General features: G+C 46.0%; 1 protein-coding gene and 1 non-coding gene across 7 annotated transcripts in view; one reads left to right on the forward strand and one right to left on the reverse strand.

The window, feature by feature from the left end:
• The first annotated feature begins 71 nt into the window (after positions 1-71).
• The window catches only part of TECPR2 (tectonin beta-propeller repeat containing 2), a 106,414-nt gene continuing 79,716 nt past the window's right edge, over positions 72-26,769 (forward strand). For 3 of the 6 annotated variants that reach the window (XR_006219113.1, XM_042990605.1, XM_042990607.1), the window contains exons 1-2: positions 73-167; positions 13,709-13,999. Coding sequence is in view for 2 of the 6 variants with exons in the window: in XM_042990605.1 (XP_042846539.1) it covers positions 13,781-13,999 (219 nt within the window). In the remaining 4 variants the exon portion in view is untranslated. Of the gene's footprint in view, positions 168-13,708; positions 14,000-26,769 lie in introns of those variants that run through there. The other 3 variants (XR_006219112.1, XR_006219114.1, XM_042990606.1) reach the window with 2 other exon arrangements.
• Positions 23,396-23,468, reverse strand: TRNAE-CUC. The gene has a single exon. It is a non-coding gene; the product is annotated as a tRNA-Glu (tRNA).

Raw genomic sequence — 26,769 nt, forward strand, 5'->3', positions numbered from 1 at the left:
AGGCGTGCTGCCGCTTGTGGCTCCGCCGCTCAGCTTCCGGCTGTCGCTCGGCAGTGTCGGCCCGGTTGCCCAGGGAACGGGCTCCCGGCAGCCCCCGCGGCCCGGAGTCCGTCCCCGCCTCCTCCGGCCGAGCCGGACCGACGAGTCCGGAGGGGCCGTCGCGGGAGGTGAGTCCGGCGACGCCGCCGTGGGCCCCACTGCCCCCGCCTCCCGGCCCGCGCCCCTTCCTCGGCCTCCCCGCCGCCGCTCACACCTCCCCCAGGCCGCCCTTCGCTCGCCTCGGCGCCTCAGGGTCGCATTGCCCATCTCGCCCCCGCTCCCGGCCCCCCGCGTCGCCCCGGCGGGTAGCCGAGCCCGAATGCCACAACACTCGAGGCGCCACGCTGGTCTGGCAGAATCCAGTGGTCCCCGGAGGGGAGCGGTGGTTGCCCACACGTCCTCGGCCCCGCTGGCCGGCCGGCCCCATCCCCGGGCCCTCGCTCCTCCCACTCCGCGCCTTCCCTCCCTCTGCCGCACCCTCGTCCCTCGTCCCTCGTCCCTCGTCCCTCTGCCTGCCGGCCCGCGGCTCCCAGCGCCGCTGTCTCGTGATTGACGTTGCGTTCTGTCCCCCGACCCTGTCAGTCCGCTGCCTTCCTCCGCGCGCCAGCACTGCCGGCACAGACCTTGGCACACACCTACTAGGTGCTCCGTAGGTGTTCGTTAAATGGGTAAATGAAGGACTCCTCCCTCAGTCCTGTTTGAGGGTCTGGGAGGCAGAATAGGTCCTGCGACGTAAAGAATGGGGTACCGTGGAGTGAGACCCGGGTTCAGGTCACAGCACTGCCCCTTCCTAGCTGTGTGCTCGGGGCAAGTGATACCACCTCGCCAGGCTGCAGTTTCATCATCTGTAAAACGGAGATGATAATAGTTTCTACCTCTGTCTTGGTGGGAGGATCCAGCGGGTCCGTGCGAGTAAAGCGCTAAGCACCGAGCCTGGCTGGCACCTGACACATTGCGGTAAAGGGTAGCCCCTGCTGAGTTACCCACATGCTGTCCTCCCGTTCCTCTTCCCTGCCCTTTCTTCTCCCTCACTTTCCCGCTGAGATTCAGGAATTTTATCCCGTTCCTTCTATTCCATCTGTTGGCAGAATGTGGGTTCCCAGCCTGGGTGCACATTTGCCTTACCTGCTGGAGGGATGAGTTGCACTTGGGGTTGGCTCCCTTCCTGTAAACCCACTGGGAGCAGAATCTGGGAGGAAAGCCCCTGTATTCTGTGTCGTCACCAGTGTCTCCCGGTCTCCTAAGCTGCAAGGCTGTTTGTACTTTCTTACACCCAGCAGAGTGCACCTCGATAAGCCTCTGACCTTGTGGGTTTTTTTTTTTTTTTTTTTTTGGATAACCCAACTTACATCCCCTGTTGGTTCATTCAGCAGGTATTATTTGAGTCCCTTGTATGCCTGCCACATACCAGGCTCTAGGGATGCTGTGGTTCTAGTCCCTACCCTCAGGGAGCTTTCTAGTTGGAGAACCAGCAGGTGCGGGTGTAGGGACTGCTTTACCCGAGACCATGCTGGGGAAGTTGGGATAAGGATAGTCCCCCTGGAGGAGTGACTAGCCAGTAGCTTTTGTTGGGTTTAAGTTATTTTGTGGCCACATCATCATTTTCAATAGAAGATTGTCTTCTTCTGGATCTGCTTTCCATTTTAGAAAGGTAACACTTCAGGTTTGAGGAAGGTCATTTTATATTAGCTTCCGTGTAGTTTGGACAGAACGGCTACTGGAACTTCGTGGGGAAAAAAGGAAGGTAGCAGTCGTCAGGAGGAGCAGTCGATTGAACTTGGAAAAGTGAAGGGCCGATCAGGTAACAGTTATACACATAAGGAAAACGAGCTTTGGTGTCAATCCTGGAGAGATTTCTAGATACAGTGAAGCACAAGGAGCTTGGTAGAATCAGGAGGGAAGAGTTCCCAGCTCTGCTGAGGTAGACGCGAGCTGTTGTTCGAAGTGTGTGGTCAGGTTCACTAAGACCTGGACTCCAGAGACCAACGAGGTTTTGCATGATGGTGGGTGCAGCTGAGGTAGAATGGTCTTATGTTTTGGAAAATCATGCTTAGGGGATCCTGGCTTCGGGCTCTGAGAGCTTAGTTTACAAATAGGTGTCGAGTGCTGATTGTACCGTGCGCCAGTGGTCTTTCGAAGCACCACAAGGTGTGTAGACTAGAAGGATGTGGGGGAAGAAAGAATCCAGGAAAGAAGCTAGACAACTAAAGATGAGGTGCCGTGTGATGACGAGGTGCTCAGTGTTCTCCGAAAGCAGAGAAAGACCAACTGTTAGAGAGAGGCTGTGAAGGTTTCCCAGGGGAGAACGAGTTCTTACAGGGTGTGTGTGGGGGGAGGGGGGCGGGAAGGGAGGAAGAGGCCTTTGCAAAGACGAACAGGTCCTGGTGTGTTCAGGGCCTGTGCTGGGAAGCTCATTGCAGCTGCGGGGTAGAGTGTGTGGAAGGAAGGGTGGCCTGGCACCAGGCTAGATACACATCTTTTTAAAAAATGTTCTCCTTCTACGCTTCCGTGAGGCGATAGCCTGTGTGCACCGGCCAGCCAGCCAACAGGCATGGCAGCGGGGCAGTGACATTCGTCTGGGAGATAAATGACTTCATTCCCATTGTGCTCAGCCATGAGATTTTAACACTTGAAGGAGTGATGGATGCTGTAGCCAGACTTCAAAAATAGATTGTACAACAGGGATACTGATTGTCTTCCTGGAGATTTTGGAGACAGTCCTTAAAGCATCTGAGTTGTGGAGTGCTCTGGCAGTGCAGGGTTCCTGTACTGAGTGAATGGTGTAGACTGTACATTGTAGTCCTTGCTCCAGTTTTGAAAAGCGGCCCACCAAGGTGGCATCAGGGTGCTTGCTGTCAGCATGGAGAGCGGCTGACACCCTTCCAGTGATGGGGTCGATGGTAGGCGCCATTGTGGGGAGAAGCATCCTCACTGGAAGAATGTTGTAGAGTGATGTTTTGTACTTTTAATGGAAATATATGTGACCAAGGAAGCATTATTGATTTTAAAGATTGGGTTGAGGGGCACCTGGATGGCTCAGTCGGTGAAGCGTCCGACTTCAGCTCGAGTCATGATCTCACGGTCTGTGAGTTCGAGCCCGGCATCAGGCTCTATGCTGACAGCTCGGAGCCTGGAGCCTAGCCTGCTTTGGATTCTGGGTCTCCCTCTCTTTCTTTGCCCTCCCTTGCTCATTCTCTGTCTCTCTCTCTCAAAAAGTAAACATTAAAAAAAAAAAAAAAAAAGATTGGATTGAGAATATTATTTTGCAGTAAGACCTGAAATTAACATCTTATTTATTCAATCAGCAAATCTTTACTGAATATCTGCTCTGTGCCAAAGATATTGTTAGGTACTGGGGTTTACATTTGTTGCGTATATTTTCATGAGAGATCATTGAACTGCTTAGCAGGTAAAGTGACTGAAGGTTGCAATGAGAATCACGAAGGACGTACACAAGGTGACAGGACAGGGAAGAGGGGTGGAGGGACTACAAGCCATCTGCCCAGGGAGGGCCTTTGCGAAGGCAGGTTTGTGGGGTCAGATAAAGGATCATTGGAGTAGAGGGGATAGAGGCCTGAGGAGGGACAGAGGGGGCCAGTGCCGCAAGAGCTTGGTGGCCAGGTGGGGAGGGATGGGGATGTGATGGGGGAGCCAGGAAGGCTGGCGGCACAGAGCCTGATGAGGCCACCGAAAGGCATTTGGTTATTTGAGCCCTGGGGGACCCCTGAAGGATTTTGAATGGGATGGGTTGTATGAGATGCACCCATTTCTCTTTCAGAGAACTCTTTTTAAAAAGGGGGGCGTTGGGGTGCCTGGGTGGCTCAGTCGGTTAAGCGGCCAACTTCGGCTCAGGTCATGATCTCGTGGTTCGTGGGTTCGAGCCCCGCGTCAGGGTCTGTGCCAACAGTTCAGAGCCTGGAGCCTGCTTCAGATTCTGTGTCTCCCTCTCTCTCTGCCCCTCTCCAATCACACACACACTCTCTCTCTCTCCCCAAAATAAATAAAATGTCAAAAAAAAAAAAAGAAACTTGAAAGGGGGGGCGCACCTGGGTGTCTTCCAACTCTTGATCCCCCTCCCGCTCGTGCACATGCTCTTTCTCTCAAGATAAATAAATAAACATTAAAAAAAGAAAGACTTTATCTTTTCAGAGAAGTTTCAGGTTCACAGCAGAGTTGAAGAGAAGGTACAGAAATACTTTATATACCCCTGTCCCTGCGCTTACACCGCCTCCCCCGTTGTCAGCATCCCCCACCAGAGTGGGACGTTCGTTACAATTGATGATACTACGCGGACACATCATAATCAACCAGAGTCCGTAGTTTACATTAGGACTCACTTTTGGTGGTGTACATTCTGTGGGTTTGGACAAATGTAAAATGGCACATATCTGCCATTATGGTATCAGTATTTTCACTGCCCTAAAAATCTTGTGCTTTTGTTTTTTCATCCCCTCCCCCGCCACCCCTGACAACCATTGATCTTCTAACTGTCTCCATAGTGTTTTGCCTTTTCCAGAATGTTACATAGTTGGAATAATAGAGGATGTGGCCTTTTCAGATTGGCTTCTTTCATTAATACACATTTAAGGTTCCTTTCTGTCTTTTCATGATTTAATAGCCCATGTATTTTTAACGCTGAATAACATTCTGTCTTCTGAATGGACCACAGTTGATTTATACATGCACCTACTAAAGGACATCTTAGCTGCTTGCAACTGTTGACAATTATGAGTAAAGCTGCCATAGATATCTGAGTAAAGGTCTGTGTGTGAATGTACGTTTTCAGCTCCTTTAGGTGAATACCAGGGTATCTAAGTGCTGGATCATATCATAAGATTATGTTTAGTTTTTTTTTTTTTTTAAGTAGGTTCTAGCCTAACATGGGGCTCAAACTCACGATCCCAAGATCAAGAGTTGCATGCCGTATGGATTGAGCCAGCTAGGTGCCCCAGGTTATGTTTAGCTTTGTACAAAAACCACCAGATGGTCTTCCAGAGTGATCGTACCATTTCGCATTCCCACCAGCAATGAATGAGAGTCCCTGTTGGACCATCCTCACCAGTATCTGGTGTTGTCAGTGTTCTGGATTTTGGCTCTTCTAATAGGCGTGCATCTCATTTTTTTTAATTAAAATTTTTTTCTTTATTTTAGAGGGTGCACGAGTGGGGGAGGGGGCAGAGGGAGAGAGCGAGTGACTCTTAAGCAGTCAGTGTGGAGCCTGATCCTAGGACCCTGTCTGTGATCATGACCTGGGCCAAAATCGAGAGTCGGAAGCTCAACCGACTGAGCCACCCAGGTGCCCCATGTGTATCTTATTTTAATTTGCATTTCCCTGATGACATATGATGTGGAACATCTTTTCATGTGCCTATTTGCCATCTGTAGATCTTCTTTGGTGAGGTGTCTTATTAGGTCTTTGGTCCATTTTTTAACCTGGTTGTTTGTTTTCTTATTGTTGAGTTTTAAGAGTTCTTCATACGGTTTGGGTAACAGTCCTTTATCAAATGTGTCTTTTGCAAATCTTTTCTTCCAGTCTGTGGTTTGTCTTCTCATTCTCTTGACATTTTCTTTTGCAGAATTTTTTAGTTTTAATGAAGTCTAGCTTCTCAGTTATTTCTTCCTTGGATCATACCTTTAGTGTTGTATCTAAAAATGTCATCACCATGGGATGCCTGGGTAGCTCAATCAGTTCAGCGTCCAACTCTTGATGTCAGCTCAGGTCTTGATCTCAAGGGCCATGAACTCAAGCCCTGCATTGGGTTCCACACTGGGCATGGAGCCTACTTAAAGTGAAGTAAAATAAAATAAAATGTCATCACCATACTCAACGTCATCCAGGTTTTGTCCTGTGTTATTTTGTAGGAGTTTTATAGTTTTGTGTTTAAAAAAAAAATTTTTTTTTAATCTTCATTTATTTTTGAGAGAGAGACAGCGTGTGAGCGGGGGAGGAGCAGAGAGAGAGGGAGACACAGAATTGGAAGCAGGCTCCGGGCTCCGAGCTGTCAGCACAGAGCCCGACGCAGGGCTTGAATCCACAAACCGCGAGATCATGACCTGAGCCAAAGTCAGTCGCTTAACCGACTGAGCCACCCAGGTGCCCCTATAGTTTTGTGTTTTACATTTAAGCCTGTGATCCATTTTGAGTTAATTTTTGTGAAGGGTATAAGCTCTGTATCTAGATTGCTTTTTTTTCTTTTTCTCTTGCTTTCTTTTTCTCCTTCCTTCCTTCCTTCCTTCTTTCTTTCTTTGTTTTTTGCATGTGGATGTCTGCTTGTTCCAGCGCTGTTTGTTGAAAAGACAACATGTGCCCCATTGCATTGCCTTGGCTCCTTTGTCAGGGATCAGTTAATTATATTTGGGCAGGTCTGTTTCTGGGCTCTGTATTTTGTTCTGTTGATTTATTTGTTCTGCCAATACCACACTGCCTTGATTACTATAGCTCTAGAGTATGTTTGGCAGTCAGGTAGTATCGTCCTCTAGCTTTGTTCTTCTCCTTCAGTATTGTGTTGGCTCGTGGCTATTCTGGTTCTTTGCTTCTCCATGTAAATTTAAAATAGTTTTGTCGATAACCACAACATAATTTGCCTGGACTTTGATTTAGATTGCATTCCCAACTGTAAATCAAGTTGGGAAGAGTTGACATCTGGACAGTTTCAAATCTTCCTACCCATGAACATGGGGTATCTTTCCATTTATTTGGTTCTCTGATTTTGTTCGTGAGAGTTTTGTAGTTTTCTTCATATTGATCTTATACGTATTTTGATAGATTTAGGCATAAGTATTTCATTTGGGGGAATGCTAATATAAATGGAATTGTGTTTTTAATTTCAAATTCCACTTGTTCATTGCTGGTATATAGGAAAGCAGTTGGCTTTTGTATGTTAAGCTTGTATCATCACCTTGCTATGATTGCTTATTAGTTTCAGTTTTTTTGTTGATTCTTTCAGGCTTTCTACATAGATGATTATGTCATCTGCAAAGACAGTTTTATTCTTTTCTACTCTATCTTTCGTGTCTTTTTCTTGTCTTATTGCATTGGCTAGGACTTCCAGTGTGATGTTGAAAAGGAGTGGTGAGATAGGGAGCTCCTTCCCTTGCACCTGATCACAGTGGGGAAGCTTTGAGTTTCTCACCGTTAAGTGTGCTATTAGCTGTTGTTTTTTTATAGGTATTTCTTGTCCACTTGAGGAAATTTCTCTCTATTCCTAGTTTACTGAAGTTTTTAGGATGAATAGGTGTTGGAGAGCTGTTCCTTCTTTTTCTTCTTTTTGCAATAATTTTATTGAGGTATAATTTACATGCCATATAATTTACCCATTTAAAGTGTACAAGTTGGGGCGCCTGGGTGGCTCAGTTGGTTAAGCATCCGACTCTTGGTTTTGGCTCAGGTCATGATCTCACGGTTCGTGGGTTTGAGCCCCGCATGGGACTCTGTGTGGACAGTGTGGAGCCTCCTTGGGATCCTGTCTCTCCTTCTCTCTCTGCCCCTTCCCCGCTTGCTCTCTCTCTCACAAAATAATAAACTTTAAGAAAAACTTGTGCAAAGTATTTAAAAAATAAAGTATATAGTTCAGTGGTTTTTAGTGTATTCGTGGAGATATGTAATCATCAATACAATCAGTTTTAGAGTTTTGTCGTCATTCTAAAAAGAAACCCCATACCATTTAACAGTCACCTCCACCCACATTCCCATCTTCTTCCAGCCCTAGGCTGTCACTGATTTACTTTCTGTCTCTTTAGGTTTGCTTATTCTGGGCATTTCATATAAATGGAATCAGTATGTGGTCTTGTGTGTCTGGCTTCTTTCACTTAGCATCATGTTTTCAAGGTTCATCGTGTTATGCATGGATCAGAACTTCATTCCTTTTTATTGCTGAATAATATTCCATGGTGTGGATATACTGTTGTTTTGATGGACAATTGGTGTTGTTTTAAATTTTTACTATTATGAAGGTAATATTATGAACATTTGTGGACAAATTTTTGTGTAGACATATGTTTTCATTTCTCCTGGATATACAACTAGGAGTAGAATTGCTGGGTCATGTGGTAACTCTGTTTAACCTTTGAAGAGCTGCTAGGCCCTTTCATAGTGGCTGCATCATTTTATTTTCTACCAGCAACGTATGAGGGTTTCAGTTTCTTCACATTCTTATTAACACATATCTTTTTTTATTATTATTATAGCCATCCTAGTGTTTAAAGTGATGTTTCATTGTGGTTTCATTTTGCATTTCCCTGATGATTAATGATGGTGAGCATCTTTGTTGTGCTTCTTGGCCACTTTTTTAATGTTTGTTTATTTTAGAGAGAGAGAAAGAGTGCAACCAGGGTAGATGCAGAGAGAGGGGGACAGAGGATCCGAAGCAGGTTCTGGGCTGACAGCAGAGAGCCCAACACGGGACTTGAACTCACAAACTGTGAGATCATGACCTGAGCTGAAGTCAGATGCTCAACTGACTGAGCCCCCCAGGTGCCCCATATTATTGGCCACTTTTATGTCTTCTTTGGAGAAACATGTATTCGGATCCTTTGTCCATTTAAGAATTGTCTTTTTGTTATTGATTTTTAAGAGTTCTCTATATGTTCTGGATACAAATGCATTATGAGATATGTGATTAACAAATATTTTTGCCAATTCTGTGAGTAGTCTTTTCAGTGTCTTGGTGGTGTTTTTTGGAGCACGAAAGTTTTTAATTCCGATGAAGTCACAGAGTTCATTCCCACTGCTGTGTGTGAGCTTAGGTTCTAGAGGGCAGCTGTGGGAGCAGGAGAGCAGGCATTAGAAGAATGTCGCAGAGGCCCAGGTGAGACACGTGATGGCTTCCTCCTGGTCATGGCCACAGCTGGTGAGAAGGGGCCAGGTGTGAGGTAGGTTAGGCGATAGAGTAGATGGAACGAGGTGAGGGGTTGCTCTGGGGGTAAAGGAGAGGGAGAAGTCAGGCACGAATGCTAGGATTTCAGCCCCAAAAATTGATTCAAAATTTGATTATACTGCCCATTATCTGCCACAGAATTGTGATAATTTTTAATCTGTGCTGGGGCCTGCAAGTGAAGGGATCCTTACACATTTTTGAAGTTGATAGTGTTATTGTTGATTGCGCCAAAGAGATGATTCCAGGGACTCTGTCCTTCCACGAATACCTCCTGAGCCACCGCAAGTAAACGTATAATCCAAGCTAGAATAGTGTACCTGCCCTGCAGATGAGTTTCGAGGTGTATCCTCCGGCCCCTTGTAACCAGGCCGCAGTCTCAGATTCCTTCGTATGGAGATTATGGAGCTGACAAGTGAATGGTATCAGATCAAGGGAATGAATTTTTAAATTCGACAGAGCTGCTTTGAGGAAAATGGCTTTGAAAGGAGGAAATAGTACTAGCTGACGTTTGTGAAGTGCTTAGTCCTTCCACTTGCTTCCCAGGAGGTCTCGTCCACTAAAGCAGAAATTAGAACATTTTGGTTCGGAAGATTTTGGTTTATGCATATAGCGTGTTCACTGAAGCTTTTCTGTACAGATTAAAAATCATGTTCTGGCGGAATATTTAATGAAATGGCAAATGCTTCTGGTTTATAAAGTGAAAAGCTGTGTGTGTCTGCACATGTGTGTCTGTCACTACCTGTAGATATAGCATGTCTCTGTACAATGGGATTATTATTTTTTTAATGTTTTATTTATTTTTGAAAGAGAGAGAGAGAGAGAGACAGAGCGTGAGCAGGGGAGGGGCAGAGAGAGAGGGAGACACAGAATCCCAAGCAGGTTCCAGGCTCTGAGCTGTCAGCACAGACTCCCCGACGCGGGACTCAACTCACCAGCCGTGAGATCATGACCTGAGCCAAAGTCGGACACTCAACCGACTGAGCCACCTGGGCACCCCCGTACAATGGGATTATTAATGCCATTTATTTAGTTCTTTGTAATTTTCCATACTTCAAAAATTTTAAAGTTTGTTTTGAGAGAAGGGGGGAGGGGCAGAGAGGGAGACAGAGAATCCCAAGCAGGTTCTGAGCTGTCAGCGCAGAGCCCGATGTGGGGCTCGAACCCATGAACCATGAGATCATGACATGAGCTGAAACGAAGAGTTGGACACTTAACCGACTGAGCCACCCAGGCGCCCCTCAGTTTTTTTTGTTAATTTGAGATAGAGTGTGCCTGCCTTCGAGCTGGGGGTGGGGAGATGAGAGGGACAGAGAGAGAGAAAGAGAGAGAGAAGAATCTTAAGTAGGCTCCACCTTCAGCACAGAGCCCAACGTGGGGCTCAATCCCACCACTGTGGGATCCTGACCTGAGCCGAAATCAAGAGTTGGACACCGAACTGACTGAGCCACTTAGGCACCCCTCAGTTTTTTGACGGTGAACATTTATAACTGTTTAAAAAAAGTTTCATTTTAAAAACTTTGTATAAATTATGGCTTCTCGGTGTGTTCGCATGTACACGCCCATCAAGGAAACAAAGCCTTTAACTGCTCCTGTGCTGCCTTACGCTTGAAGATGGAAAGATTGTTGAAATAGCAACAGTGTCCTCATCTGTACAATGGAGATAACAGTGGTCCTGATTTGGCGAGGATTTAATGGGTTAGTGTGCTAAGGATAGTTTCTATGAAGTAATAGCATTAGCGATTAGTGCTGTTGCTATTGTCATTCTTTGCATTTTGGATTATTGTCCCATGTCCTTAAGCGATCTACCTCCTTTCCCGTGGTATCTGTCAGCAACGGTTTTCACTTGAGTGCATGAGGCCATTTCATTTTCATTTGATTCCTGCATCATCTGAGTCTCGCCCACCTTTCTGGAGTACTCGCATAAATCAAGGATTAGTCTTGCCCTTGCCTAGTTATAGGTTTATGAACCGTGCTGCTGTATGGACGGCACAGCATTCACCATCCAGATGCCTGTTGCGTCAGCCATTTAAAGCTATGTGTGTGCTCACTTCAGCGGCACATACACTGAAGCTATGTGAGCTTGGGCACATTTCGGAACCTCCCAGAGCTTCAACCTCTGCTACAAAGGGATGTATCAGTCAATTTTCTTTCTTTTTTTTTTAAGATTAAAAAAGAAATTTAGAGAGGGACAGAGCACGCACGAGAGGGGGAGAGGGGCAGAGAGAGAGAATATATATATATTTTTAATATTTGTTTATTTTGAGAGAGAGAGAGAGAGAGAGAGAGAAACAATCCCAAGCAGCCTTCACTCTGTCGGCACAGAGCCCAACTCGGGGCTCGAACCCACGAACTGTGAGATCATGACCTGAGCCAAAATCAAGAGTCAGATGCTTAGCTGGCTGAGCCACCCAGGTGCCGAGAGAGAGAGAGAGAGAGAGAGAGAGAGAGAGAGAATGAATATCTTGAGCAGGCGCCATGCTCAGCGCAGAGTCCAACATGGGGCTCGATCCCATAACCCTGGGATCATGACCTGAGCCGAAATCAAGAGTCAGCTGCTCAACCAACTGAGCCACCCAGGGGCCCCAGTCAATTTTCTTAACCATCACAGAGGGATGTGATTCTTATTATTACCATTAGGGGAGCTCTCACAAATTACACTGCTTGCTTCTTCGTATCGACTATTGTGATTATCAAATGAAACAGGAATCTGAAAATGCTTGGATCGCTGGGTATGCCACAGAGATCCAGGGGCGTATTATTCCTGCAGTGAGTTGAGGCAAGATTGGAGAAAAAGGGATTATTTTGTTGGTCTTCCGCTCCTGTCACTCCTTCCTTCCTTGCAGATTTTCCTCGTACACAACTCATTCATCTATTCAGCAAATACTTCCTGAGTGCCTCTGATATGCCTGATCCTTTTCTAGGTGCTGGGGGCTACAGAGGTGAGTGAGGCAGACGTGGCCCTGCTCCTGTGGGCCTTACAGACCGGTGATGGTAGAGGGGGTCAGGCAGAGACGGCCAGTGAAAAGAGAAGGAAGAAGAAGTGTGAGCAAGTAAAGCAGAGAGAGGGGAGCAGAGAGTGCTTGGTGGTGGTGGTAGGAAGCGCATTGTGGGGGACGGTCAGGTGGGACCCCGTGCATAAGGGGACATTGTAGCAGACACCCGTATGCTGAGAAGGAGCAAAATCTGAGTGACACCTGGACAGAGAGCATTCCAGGTGGGAGGGACAGCCCGGTGTTGGGGCCCCTGGGTGAGAACGAGTCGGGTGTGAGTTTCGTTGTAAGAGAACTTGAAGTTGGTCGGTCAGCTTTATAGAAATCAAAAAGCGGCCATTCAGCAGACCGCAGATCCGGGATCCTAACGAGTTCTTACTAGAGGGGCTTAAAGTCTCCGTAGAACTGAAGGGCTAGAATATACCCCTCCAGCTCTGATCAGGATCGGGCACCGCCTGTAGCTGCTGCTTGTCTGTCAGAGCTGTGATGGCGCGACTGGGAAGACTCCGGACCTGGACCCGGGTCTCGGCTTTGTGGTCACGGGCCAGTCTTGTGACCCTTGGGTCCTCAGGCCCTTCTTCTCAGAGTTGGAGGTGACGCCACTGATCTCACAGGTGGGACAAGGAGTAAATGAGTGGCTGAACCCTTCATGAATGACAACACACTGTGTGAGGACCGAGTCTCTTTATTGCGGGAGGCTTTGAACTCAGAGTGCCGAGAGGCGCGGGTGTCAGGGTGGAGCAGGTGCATCGCGGAGGCTCCGAGCGTCGAGGGGGCTGCAGGCATCCAGCTGGGGGACGTGCTTCTCTGCTGTCTCGACACAGCGAGTGTATTTCCACACCAGGACTGGTTCGTTGTCCTCCTGGGACAATGGCTTTCCTCTTTCTCTTCATGTTCCGTCCGTCCTCACGAGCTTTGTACTTCAGGATGTTTCCAGTGAAGCCTTTCCCACTACTCTCTCCCGCTTATCAAGACCTACAGCTTCGCACCCAATCACATGTGGTTTTGTGTGTCTTCACTGTTTCTTTTCTTTTTTTAATTTTTTTTTTAACGTTTATTTATTTTTGAGACAGAGAGAGACAGAGCATGAACGGGGGAGGGGCAGAGAGAGAGGGAGACACAGAATCTGAAGCAGGCTCCAGGCTCTGAGCCGTCAGCCCAGAGCCCGACGCGGGGCTCGAACTCACGGACCGTGAGATCGTGGCCTGAGCCGAAGTCGGACGCTTAACCGACTGAGCCACCCAGGCGCCCCTCTTCACTGTTTCTTTTGCCTGCCTGGCTAGATCATAAACTGCTCGAGAATAAGAACTGTTTCTAATATTCTTTCTGTTTCTCCGTAGTATTTATTAGCACAGTGTAAATTATAGAGGCCAGTACATACTGACGTGCACGTTGAATTAAAGTGCTCGAGGGCGCCTGGATGGCTCAGTCGGTTGAGCATCCGACTTCGGCTCAGGTCACGATCTCGCGGTCTGTGAGTTCGAGCCCCGCGTCGGGCTCTGGGCTGACAGCTCAGAGCCTGGAGCCTGTTTCGGATTCTGTGTCTCCCTCTCTCTGACCCTCCCCCGTTCATGCTCTGTCTCTCTCTGTCTCAAAAATAAATAAACGTTAAAAAAAAAATTAAAATAAATAAAGTGCTCAAAGTGATCTTAATGACACCTGGTTTACTTTCTCCGTTGAAATAAGCCGCAGCTGTAATTAGCTGAAATAAGCCCACCTGCAAGTTCCTCGAGCCCACCGCTAAACATGACTTCTCTTTGGCGTGACCAGACGTTGAAAGAATTACAACGTCTTGTTCTTTAGCCCCCAGGTTTCCCCAGATGCCAATCAAACGTTCCTTCTCCTGCCTGAAGATCATCTGCGGAAACCTCGGCCATGGCATCAGTATCGGAACCGGTCACCTTCAGAGAGTTCTGCCCTTTGTACTATCTCCTCAATGCCATTCCCACAAAGGTGCAGAAGGGTTTCCGCTCCGTCGTGGTCTACCTCACAGCTCTCGACACCAATGGGGACTACATCGCGGTGGGCAGCAGCATCGGCATGCTCTATCTGTACTGCAGACACCTCAACCAGATGAAGAAGTACAACTTTGAGGTGAGTCTTGCTTTTCTTTACTCCTTAGTATGCAAGAGGCATGGCCGACGTTGGACACGCTCGTGTCTCCTAGGATGGGGTAATTTACTTCCGATTTGGCCTCGGTATCTCACCCAAACACTACTTGAAAACCATCTTTAATTGAAGTGGGATATAGCTAAAGACGTTGGTTTATTTTTGTTTTTACTTTTTTCCCCCTGCCTCTAGAAGTTTAGCACCACTTTAAAAGAGAACATTTTAGTGTTAATATGTAACAGAAAACTTTGGAAGTTGGTACTTTCTTCTACATATTTTTGTTTCTCAGGGTACCTTGACTGACTCGGTTAAATGATCTCTAGTTATTGTGCTGAAATTATTATGAAGAAAGGACTAGTATCAGTATTGGCTAGCTACCCAAACAGGTACGTCTGAAATAAGGTCTCTCCTTATAGAACATTGCTGTTAGAATCTCAGCCAACCTCTGTTCTGTGTTGGTTGACTTCAGGCATTGCATGTCTGTGTATTGTAGATGCTGGTAGGCACTAAATAAATATCGACACATCATCGTCAAACTCACCTACTTAGTCAATATCTGTGGTTTATTGAGTACGCGGCTGTTGTGAGAGACTCCCAAGGTGACTGAGTTATGGCTTCTCCCTCATGGCCTGGTGTGGCTCTACTATTCCTGTAGTTAGTGGGCTTTTATGGACGTCTTTAGACAAGACTTTTGTGTTTAGGAGTGCCTGGGTGGCTCAGTCAGTTGGGCGTCCGACTTCGGCTCAGGTCATGATCTTACATTTCAAGGGTTCAAGCCCTGCATCAGGCTCTGTGCTGACAGCTCAGAGCCTGGAGCCTGCTTCAGGTTCTGTGTCTCCCTCTCTCTCTGCCCCTTTCCCACTCATACTCTGTCTCTCTCTTTCAGAAGAAATAAACAGTAAAAAAAGAAAAAAGAAAACAAAATGATAGACCTGATTAAAATGTATCAATAATTAAGTGGAAATGATCTGTACTTATCAATTAAAAGAAGTTACTCTAATGGAGAAAAAAATTATGAACCAACTATATATTGTTCATAAGAAACTCAATTAAAAATTAAAAGGATGGGGGCACCTGGGTGGCTCAGTCTGTTAAGCGTCCGACTTCAGCTCAGGTCATGATCTTGTGGTCCGTGAGTTCAAGCTCCGCGTTGAGCTCTGTGCTGACAGCTCAGAGCCTGGAGCCTGCTTCAGATTCTGTGTCCCCCTCTCTCTCCGCCCCACCCCTGCTTGTGCTCTGTCTCTATCTGTTGTTCAGAAATGAATAAACATTAAAAAAAAATTAAAAGGATGGAGAAAGGTATGTCATGTAAATGCTAATTAAAAGAAAGTTGGAGTGGCGATGTGAATATCAAAGTAGTCTGAGCAAAGAAATAACTAGGGTTAAAGAGAGCCATTCCGTTGGAAAAGACACAGCAGCCTTACGTGTAGGTACCTTAACAAGCAAACTCCACAATAGACGGAGCAAAAAGTCTCATAACTGAAAAATCAAGAAATCCACAATTCTAGTTGGAGACTTCAGCACTCGTCTCTCAAGGATATAGAAATATAGAAGAGCTGAGTGACACTATCAGCTGACATTGTCTCATTGACATTTACAGAACGTTCCACCCAACAGCAGATGAGCGTGTGTTCTTCGTAAGTAAACGTGGAACGTTCACTGAGACCATATTCTGGGTCATAAAACGTGTCTCAACAAGTTTAAAGTAGAGCAGACTTTGGTTCTCTGTCGCACTCTGTTTTCTCAGTTTTTAGTTGAAGTGTACTTGACATAAAGCGTACAAATTTCAAATGTACAACTTGGCGAATTAGCCTAGTTGTACAGCCGTGTGATCCCTAGATCAAGATGCAGAACGTCTTCAGCAGTCCAGTGGACTCCCAGCGCCGGCTGCCAGTCAGTACTCCTCTCGCGGGTGCCTGCTCTTCTGACCTCTAACACTGCAGGGTACATTTGCTAGCCCCTTAGGTTTTAATTCACTGCTAGGTCATCTTTGGCATTAAGGTGTAGTGTTGGAGCACGCGCGCACGTGTGTGTGTGTGTGTTCCAGAAAGTGTATTTGGATGGAAGTGGAACACAGGGCAAGGATATGGAGCAGCGAGGGTTAAGGCCAGAAAGGCGGGTGGGGCCTCGCACATGAGACTGTAGGCTGGAACCTGCTTCTGGGGCAGGGTCAGCTCTGGGACCCTTGTGGGCTGTGTGGGCTAGGGGCCAAGTGTGAATTCAGACCCTTTACCCGGGTTGCATTTCAATCCAGTTCTCTTTTATAAAACACATGTGGCTTATTGATACCATTGTATTGTCCTTTTTAAAATATAATTATATGACTGTTTTTTAAAGTTCACCACCAAACTCACAAAAACTTAGAGAAAAGCGAGTGTAATGTTCCCCAGAATGAAACTACAGTTACCCCTGACCGTCAGTTTTAGAGTTTTACCTGGAATTAGCTTTCTCTTTATCCTATGATGAGCCCCATGAGCTTTGAAGGAGGTGATGTCCTAGCACCAGGGGTGCCCAGATTTGGGAGAATCAAGTACAAATTCTTGGAACCAGCAGATGAAGAGGGGACTCCAGGAAAAGTCATATATTATATGTATATGTCCGCTGGCTTTCTCTTACGGAGGGATCAGAAAAAAATGTATTTTACTGGGGCCGAAATCCAAACTTGACAGCCCCAAGTATCCAAAACATTTTCCAAGCACCCATTTGGTGTAGAATACAAACCCGTAATTGTGGAAAATCACAAAGGAAGTGCAAAATAAAAATTCCGTTTTGGAAAGAACGCGGAATTTGGAATTAGAATACTGGGGTGGGAAAAGAAAGCTAAATATCTGTCTGTAAAACATACGGGAAAAGGTCTGCAGGAGCACTCCTGACTCTCCATCATGATTCTCTAAATCTCTGTGGGGCCTGAGAATGGGGTAGGCTAAGGGAGGGGGTGTGAAGAAGTATCTTTTTGTTTTCTTTAAATGCGGTGGAATCATTAGAATTTTTTGGTAACAAGAATGTTTTCCTATTTCCTTGTTTTGGGGTTTTTTTTTTAAAATGTTTCTGAAGTTTATTTTCGACAGAGAGACAGAGTGAGTGAGGGACGGGCAGAGGGAGGGGGAGAGAGAGAATCCCGAGTAGGCTGTGCACTGTCAGCACGGAGCCCAATGTGGGGCTCTACCTCACAAACTGTGAGAGCACGACCTGAGCCAAAGTCAAGAGTTGGACGCTCAACTGACCGAGCCACCCAGGCGCCCCCGTATTTACTTGCATCAACACGACAACACAAAGCTCTGTTTTGAGTGTTGGCTGTCGGTTATTAGCTACGTGATCCTAGAGATGGATTAACTGTTTTGTTGTTCTGGTCATTTTTGTCTTCAGAGCTGGCTAGGTCTTAGAATAATTTGGCACAGGGGTGCCTGGGTGGCTCGGTCGGTTGAGCGTCCGACTTCGGTTCAGGTCATGATCTCACAGTCCATGAGTTCAAGCCCCGCGTCGGGCTCTGTGCTGACAGCTCAGAGGCTGGAGCCTGCTTCTGCTTCTGTGTCTCCCTCTCTCTCTGCCCCTCCCCTGTTCATGCTCTGTCTCTGTCTGTCGCAAAACTAAATAAACAAACAAACAAACAAGAATAATTTGGCACAATTCCCGTGTTTTTCAAATAAAGAAATGGTAAGATTCCTGCTCCACGCCACACAGCTGGTTGCCTGACCATTATGCTCACTTCCTATGAGAGAAGGCAGGGCCTCCACAAAAGTCTGGATTTGGAAGACAGTGGAAACCAGATTCAGAGTCTCTGGAATTTCCAAGTGAAAATTGAGAGATGCATCAACTAGTTTCATTTAGGGGAAATCTAAGATTTTATAGGAAGGTAAATAAAAATAAAAGTTAGTCTACCCTCTCATGAACCCATGTATGGCATGGATGAAAGATGATGTTTTTAAATGAAGTTCTGTTTCTAAAGAAGGAAAGCAGACCTTATATGTGCTAAATACAGCCTGTCGTGTGTTTTCAAGAATAATACTTTTGGAAACCTTTTTTCCTACACGAGTTAGTGGGAGAGGGCAGATGGAGACACAAGAAGTTCTTCTAGCTCGTGCCAAAAGCACAAAAAACTGTGAGGAGCTAATAACGAGTTTAAAAATGTTATAAACTTGTTAAATATATGGGTGTGAAATACGTAAGAACAGACGGGAACGATAAGTTGACCTGAGCTTCTGATTTTCTCTTTGGAAAGTAATTGTATAACCTCTCTCCTTAGCATTCAGTGAATGGCGGAAATTCCACGGATTCGCCCCCAGAGCAGTCTCTGCGCTACCTGGTTCTCACTTCTGCAGCTTGTCTGCACTTGGGTCTCCAGGAGTTCATTCAATAAGTACCCAGTGCGGGGACACCTGGGTGGCTCCGTCGGTTGAGTGTCCGACTTCGGCTCAGGTCATGATCTCGCGGTGTGTGAGTTCGAGTCCCGCATCAGGCTCTGTGCTGACAGCTCGGAGCCTGGAGCCTGCTTGGGATTCTTTGTCTCCCTCTCTGTCTGCACCGCCCCCCACCCCCCCACCCCCACCCCACACACACTCTGTCTCTTTCTCCTTCAAAAATAAATAAACATTAAAAAAGAAAAAAGTACCCAGTGCTCACTGTGTGCTAGGCCCGCTTGAGGTCCTGGAGAGGCACAGAACAGGGCAGGCAAGGCCCCTGCCCTCAGGGGACTCGGAGTCTAGGGGGGAGCCAGAGCCGCCAACACACAGACGAACAAGAAGGGGGTCTGAGGGGAGAATAAAGTGGAGGAGGGGGTGAGGAGCTGCAGCGCGAGGCGTTGCAATTTTAAATAGGAAGTTCAGGGAAGGGCTCGCTGAGCGGTGACAGCTGAATGGAGACCCAAAGACAGTGAGCAGCATGATGGACGTGCTGTTAACAGCGGGGGCAGAATATTCCCAGTGGAGGGAAGGAGAGGCCTGAGCATGGGAACATGTCTGTGATGTTTTCCAGTCAGGAAACTCATGCTTCAGAATGTTATGAATGTTTCCTTGACTTTTACTAAGTATGTGTGTGTGTGTGTGTGTGTGTGTGTGTGTGTGTGTGTGTGTATATATATATATTTTTTTTAAGTTTACTCATTTATTTCAACAGAGAGAGTGCATGCACGTGAGAGAAAACAGGGTAGGGGCAGAAGGAGAGGGAGAGAGGATCTTAGGCAGACTCCATGCCCAGCACAGAGCCCGACTTGGGACTCGATCTCACAGACCTTGAGATCATGACCTGAGCTGAAATCAAGAGTTGGATGCTTAACTGACTAATTAGGATCCTATGATCTAAATTCTGGCATGTCAGTAGCATTGCGGTATAGGGTTTCACTGGTATCCTCAGCATGGATTGCTTCAACTCATTAACTAATGGTAATTTAAAATTGTATTTGCAATTGTAATGACTCAAGAAGAGTCAAGATACTAATGGCAAAAGAACAAGATGGGAGGGGTTGCTCTACTGGGTTAGCAAGGCTTATGAACCTTCAGTAATTAAGCTGATTGTGGTTGTTAGCACAAGAATAGATAAAGAGATCAGATCAAAAAGAATAGAACAGAGAACCCAGAAAATCCATACATATATGATCGCTTGAGGTTTTGCAAAGATGCTATTACAAGGTTGTTCTACTAAATGGTGTGGGACATTTGGATATGAGTATTTGGGGGAAAGTGAAACTTGATCCCTACCTCACTTCAGATGTTTATTCTGTCTCAACACTTTAAACGTATTATATCATCATCTCCACTGCTGGGACTCCTGCTGGCCATCGAATTGTTTTCCTTTGTAGGTAATCTGCCTTCTGTCTCTAAGATTTCTCTAGTGGTGGTGTCCCGGGCCCTAGGGACTTCCTTCAAGTCCAGTGGATGTTCCCTACTCCAGTTTGCCCTATGGAATTAAGGAAATTATTCCAGAAAAAGGGATGCTTTGATTTAACTTTTGGATCATCAAATAGTTATGTAAATATTTAAACTTTAAACTGTGGTTCTGTGTTAGTAAAAGGATAAAAGTGAAACAATTCTTTTGAATTTGATGAATATCTTACTAGAGTCTTCTTAAATGTTTCTAGGTATTTTCGATCTATTATTTGATATGCTAGCAGTTTCTCCTAAAGGTTAAGCTTTGGCATATCGAGAGACACTCATGAAGAAAGCCTTGTCACATTTCACAGCTCCCATGAGCTCACTCGCAAAGAACGCTTCCCCTTCGTACAGTTTTGTCCTGTGTATGAAGGGAAAACCGCCTGCCAAGGAGCCTGAGGAGGTTGGTGGAATGCTACCCTGATGGTGAAGTGTTTGTTCAGAAAATCATCACTGGCTTCTTTCAAATCAGTCTCTTCTTAAATTTTTTTATCGCTAGATTTCCATTTTGAGGGGGGTTAAGTTGCCACAAGGCAACAAGAAGTGCTCCTGGGAAGTTGGAAAGGAGGGAAATGTAAGAGTCAGCATACGATAGATGAGCCCTGAAATGGACAGAGTCTCCTTAAAGAGACAGAAGAGTGATTCCCAGGCCAGAATAAGACTGAACTGTCCCCACATCAAAAGAAAAAGGGAGGGGTACCTGAGTGGCTCAGTCGCTTAAACGTCCGACTTTGACCCAGGTTAGCCCCGCGTTGGGCTCTCTGCTGTCAGCACGGAGCCCGCTTCAGATCCGCTGTCCACCCCCACCCCTCCCGCCCCTCCTCTGCTCATCCTCTCTTTCTCAAAATAAATAAACTTAAAAAGAAGAAGAAGAAGAAAAGAGGATGTGACGGCAGGAAGAGAGCGTATAGTCTGCTGGGTAACTTGGGAAAAATCGGGCCGAATTACCCGTGTAGCTGGGAGTCCCTTTGAGAGCTGAGACCCCCTTGGCATGGCCGGCTCTAACGCTTACCGTGGCTTGCTCAGAAATTGCTCCCTGCTAGCCAAGCAGCTTTTGACTAAGACTTGCTGCCCATGCGCATCAGCCAGTGGGGGAAGAATGTACAGGTCCTACGTACGTGAGCATTCTGGTTTGTGTGACCGTTAGTTCTTTATAAAGTAATAAACTGGCTTTTTGGCTTAAACTTTAACTTCTTGTGCATGAGATGCCCACAAGGCAACCACCCTGGGCACTGAACACAATAGGACACTGAAAAAACTGAGTTTCTGAGTCAGGAAGGTTGAGGGCCAGAACCTCCACGTGCTGGCTCACCAGTCTGAGTCTGTGTTGGGCACGTGTGTGCACCGTAGTGCGTAAGGGCACGTGCACATGTGATGAAGCTGTGAAAAGCAAGGGGATAAATTCCAATTCCAGGATAGTGGTTTTGGTGGCATGAGGGTATGCAGGTAGGGAGAAGGGCCCAGAGGGCTTCAAAGGTGCCCTCGACGTTCCATTTTCCAGGCTGGGTCAGGACTCAGTAGACGTTCGTTTCATGACCATCTAAGCAGTTGTCTACAGTCATGTCGTATGTAGTCTTGTATATGTGAACATATTTCATCATTGTAGAAATGGAAACGAGAGACTCCCATGCCACGAGGCACTTGGGATTCAGCCAACTGGCATCGTGAAGGCAGCAATCTTGTCTGCCCCGCCCCTCATACCCGTCGGAGCTGACCATGTCCTTCCCGTGACCCCCCCGTACCTGTGTGTCAGTGACAGTAATGCTTGGTTCCTGTATGTGTTGATGGGTCTTGTCCTTTTCCTGGACCGTGAGAGCCCCTGAACGGGACACGTTATTCATGTCCACACGACAAGCACAGGGAAGCCATCAGTAAACACGATTGCTTAATCTTCAGCGTGCATCTCATTGTAAATCAGCAATGCATTTATATATTTTATTTTTTAATGTTTATTTCGAGAGAGAGAGAGAGACAGAGCGTGAGTGGGGGAGGAGCAGAGAGAGGGGGGGAGACACAGAATCCGAAGCAGACTCCAGGCTCTGAGTTGTCAGCACAGAGCCTGACGTGGGGCTCGAACTCACAAACTGCAAGATCATGACCCCAGCCGAAGCTGGACGCTTAACCGACTGAGCCACACAGGCGCCCCTGTAAAAATCCCATTTGTAAATAATATCTTAAATGAAGGATTGGCTTTATGAAATAGAAATACTGTTTAAAAAGATGGATGGTGGCTTTGCGCCTTCCGTTTTCTAAAACAGGTTTTGTGTATCCTGATCCAGTTGTCAAAAATAAGCCTCGAATATTTTCTCCACCTGTGTCTTTTTATTCTGTGTGGCACTTGGTGATAGCCTCATCTCAATTACCCTCTCTCCCTGCGGGGGTGTATGTAACTGGGGAGCCCTGAGCCTGCCGCTGTGCCCACCCAGAGCCACGCTTCCCACTGGCGCTCCCGGCCTGTGACTGGGTGCAGCTGGGACACAAGGCACACCTACGCCCATGAAGCTGATGACTCCTGACAAGTGACTCTGGCTTGGGGGTTCCTGATGGCGAGGCCACAACTTTCTAGAACTGCACTGTGGTTGGAGATTAGCCTGTGCAACTCCCCTTCCTTCCCTTGTCTCCATCTCGGGTCGCAGACCTGCACTGTGAGTTGACAGTTCTCCCCGCCTCTTCCGGCTGGGTTTGCCCAGAAAGATGTCGCGCGTGTCTGCTTCCACTGGCAGGTCCTGCTTTTTGGCAGACTCGCGCTAACTCAGCAGTGTGGTTCGATCTTCCGGGCCTTCGATAGCCTGCTTCTGTCAGTTGCCATGACGGGAGGGTTGAATCCACCAACAGAAATAGTGAATTTGTCTTTCTGTCCGTTTCTGCTTCATGCATTTTTAAAAATTGTGGTAAAACCTACAGAACATAAAATTTATCATTTTTCCATTTTTAAGTGTATATAGTTCAGTGGTATTCAATATAGTCAGGTTGTTGTGTTGTTTCATGCATTTTAAAGCTCTATTGTTTGGTACTTATACATTTAGGATTGTTATCTATTTATTGAATAGATCCTTTTATCACTATGTAGTATCTCTTTTTTTATCTCTGGTGATACTCCTTGTCTACTTGGGTGGTGGTACAGCCTCTCCTGCTTGCTTACAATCAGAGTTTGCATGGTATATCTTTTTCCATTCTTGCCTTTAGTTTATCTGTGCCTTTATAACTAAAGTGCATTTCTTGAAGATAACATAAAGTCAGGTCTTACTTTTTTATTCAGTTTAACAATCTCTAGTTTCTTTTAAGTTTATTTATTTTGAGAGAGAGAGAGAGAGAGCGCACGTGCACAAGTAGGGGAGGGGCAGAGAGGGGGCTGGGGAAAGGAAGAGAGAATCCCAAGCAGGCTCTGCGCTTACAGTGCAGATGTGAGGCTCAAACTCATGAACTGCGAGATCATGACCCGAGCTGAAGCCAGATGTTTAACCAACTAAGCCACCCAGGCGCCCCTGCTTTTTTTTTTCTTTTTAAGTAATCTTTATGCCCAGCATGAGGATTGAACTCACGACCCTGAGATTGAGAGTCGCAAGCCCTACTGACTGAGCCAGCCAGACGGCCTGATAATTGGCATATTTAGGCCATTTATATTGAACGTAATTATTGATATGGTTGGGTTTAAGTCAGTTTCTCGGCCTGACAGCTACTGACACCTTGGTCTGGGGTGCTCTCCTGGGTATTGTAGGTGTTTAGCAGCATCCCTGCTTTCTGCCTACCAGATGGCAATTGTATCACCTCCAATTGCAGCAACCTCCAGAAACTGTCACATGTCCCATGGACAGGCTGGCGGACAGACTTGTCCCCAGTTGAGAGCCATCAGTTAGGTCTGCCATCTTGGGGATTGTGTTCTGCTCATCCCACCTGTTCTTTATTATCTTGTTTTGTTTATTTTCTTTTCCTGCTGTCTTTCAGACTAATTATTTTTTCATATTTCTATGTTATGTCCACTATGGCTTATTAGGCCCTCCCGCTTTTCTTTCTTAGCACTTTTTCTAGGATTTACAGCATGTATCCTTTAACTTCTCTCCGTCTACCCTCAAGTAATGTAACATCACTTCACAAATAACATAAGAACTATTCAACAGTTTATTTTACTTGCAGATTTTGTGTTGCCGACATAGAGAAATAGAGTTGATTAATGTGTATTTTACTTCCATCGTATTTTATAGACCTCTTAGGGTTTTCTACACAGGTGATCACTTCTGCCTGTGCAGGAAGCATTTTACTTCATTTTTGCCAATGTGTATGCCTTTGCTTTTTTTTTTTTTTTTTTTTTACTTGAGTGACTGCACTGGCTGGGACCTCCAGTACAATGTCCACAGTAAGAACGGACATCTTTGCCTTGGCGTGTACGTGCATTAGCTGTAGATTCCTCATAGATGCTTTTTGTTTCTACTTAATTCTGTTCCTAGTTTTCCGAGAGTTTTTTAGTCATGAATGAGTATGGAAGTTTGTCATATTTTTTCTGAATCTGTTGAGATGATAACATGATTTTCTTCTTTATTCTATTAATATGGCATATTATATGTATTGAGTTTGATTGTTAATCCAAATGTGTATTACATCTGTAAACCCCACTGTGTAATGATATATTATCCTTTTTAAAATCTTGCTATCTTCCTTTTGGTAATATTTTATTACGGTTTTTTTTTTTGTATCTATATTCATGAGGGATATTAGCCTAAAAGGTTTTGTTTTGTTTTGTTTTGTTTTTGGCCTTTAGTTTTCTTACGATGTCTCTGGCCTTTCTCATCTAAACGCAAATGTCAATTACTCTTGATATTTTGCTTGTCTGAATGTCTCTGTGTCTCTAAGTTGTTTAAACAGATCTCTATTCAAAGCTAACAGTTTTTCTATCTTAGCACTTTGAAGATGATCTTCCATTGTCTTCTGGTCTCCATTGTTTCTGTTGAGAAGTTTTGTTTTTTTTTAATTTTTTTTTCAACGTTTTTTTATTTATTTTTGGGACAGAGAGAGACAGAGCATGAACGGGTGAGGGGCAGAGAGAGAGGGAGACACAGAATCGGAAACAGGCTCCAGGCTCCGAGCCATCAGCCCAGAGCCCGACGCGGGGCTCGGACTCACGGACCGCGAGATCGTGACCTGGCTGAAGTCGGACGCTTAACCGACTGCGCCACCCAGGCGCCCCAGTTTTGTTTTTTTTAAAGAATTTTCTTTTTTTTTTTTGAGAGTGAGTATGCACGTGCATGCACGTGTGCAGGGGAGGGGCAGGACGAGAGGGAGAAGGAGGATCTTAAGCAGGCTGCGTGCACAGCATGGAGCCCAATGAGGGGCTCGATCTCACCACCAGGAGACCGGGACCTGAACCAAAACCGAGAGTCAGACGCTTAACCAACTGAACCACCCAGGTGCCCCTAAACATTTTATTTTCAAGCACTCTCTACACCCAACATGGGGCTTGAACTCACAACCCCGAAATCGAGAGTCACACACTCTACCAACTGAGCCAGCCAGGTGCCCCGAGAAGTTTGGTTTTTAATAATTACTCATATCTGGTCATTTGCCCTTTTTTCTGACATACTAATATCTTCTCAGCATCTGAGGTTTTAGCGTTTCACTACACAGTGTGTATATGTGGATTTCTTTCTGTTAAACTTTTTCAAGGCGTGTGCTCCTGAGGACACGGGTCTTTCATCGATATGGGTAACTTTTAGTTAGCCCTTATCTCTGAAGATGTTGCCTTCTGTTGTCCTCTTTTCTTCTGGCATCCCAACTGGATGGATCTTAGATTCTGTCCCTAGGACTCTGCTCTTTCATGTTTTTTATCTTTTCCTCTCTCTACGTGGCACAGATCTGTCATCTAGTTCAATAATTTTCTTTCAGCTCTGACTAATCTGCTATTTAATCACCCATTAAGATTTTAAATTCTTTTGACTCTCTTTCATTTCTATTTCCGATAGTAGGTTACTATTGTTTTAAATTCTGTATATATTTCTTTAAAATGTTAAGCATATTTCTTTTATGCTCTGGGTCTCTTCGATCTAAATGCTGTACTTGGGTGGAGGCAAAGGGTCGTACAATTCTGTTATTGTGTTAAAAAAATTATTTTTTTAATGTTTATTTACTTTTGAGAGAGAGAGAGAGAGAGCGCGCAGGGGAGGGGCAGAGAGAGAGAGAGGGAGACCCAGAATCCGAAGCAGGCTCCAGGCTCCAAGGTGTCAGCACAGAGCCCAACATGGGGCTCAAACTCACAAACCGTGAGACCGTGACCTGAGCCGAAGTCAGACGCTTAACCGACTGAGCCACCCAGGAGTCCCTGTTACTGCATTTTTTTAGTTGATTCTTCTTCATGGGGCCTTTTTCCCATGGTGGTTTCTAATTAGAAGCTCTGTGACTGGTCCTAATACGTGTGAATCTGAGGGACCTGGGTCGAGACCGTGTCCCACAGATGGGGTTTAGACTCCCTCTGCCAGGCCTCTTGGCATGCTGCTAACATAGATGCACTTCAGGTCAACTGCCTGGCATGGAGCTCTCTTTGAGTGGAAACAGAAGATAAATTCAAACTCAGATGCTGAATAGGGCAGGCTGGTGGTGACAGATTCTTGGGGAACATTCTTCTCTTTTATTCACTTTAGCCAATGTCTGAGAGAAGACAGAGTTCCTTGTCAGCTCCATTTGCCAGCAAATTGATTTTTCCCTAGTTTACACTTTGATGGTTAGGCCTTCGGGGAGTCTTCAGGGGCTTTTGCAGGGCATGGCAGTTCCAGCTCCCACCTCATCTGGCCTGAAGCCTTGTCCGCGTTGGCCCTGTTCAGCTCAGGAAACCAAGGCTCTTGGTGTTGGTCAGACAGTTCTGAGGCAGCCCGTAGCTTCAGGGCTGCCTTCTGTTCTGGTTTG

This window comes from Panthera tigris, chromosome B3, assembly GCF_018350195.1.
Source record: "Panthera tigris isolate Pti1 chromosome B3, P.tigris_Pti1_mat1.1, whole genome shotgun sequence".
Taxonomy (NCBI): domain Eukaryota; kingdom Metazoa; phylum Chordata; class Mammalia; order Carnivora; family Felidae; genus Panthera; species Panthera tigris.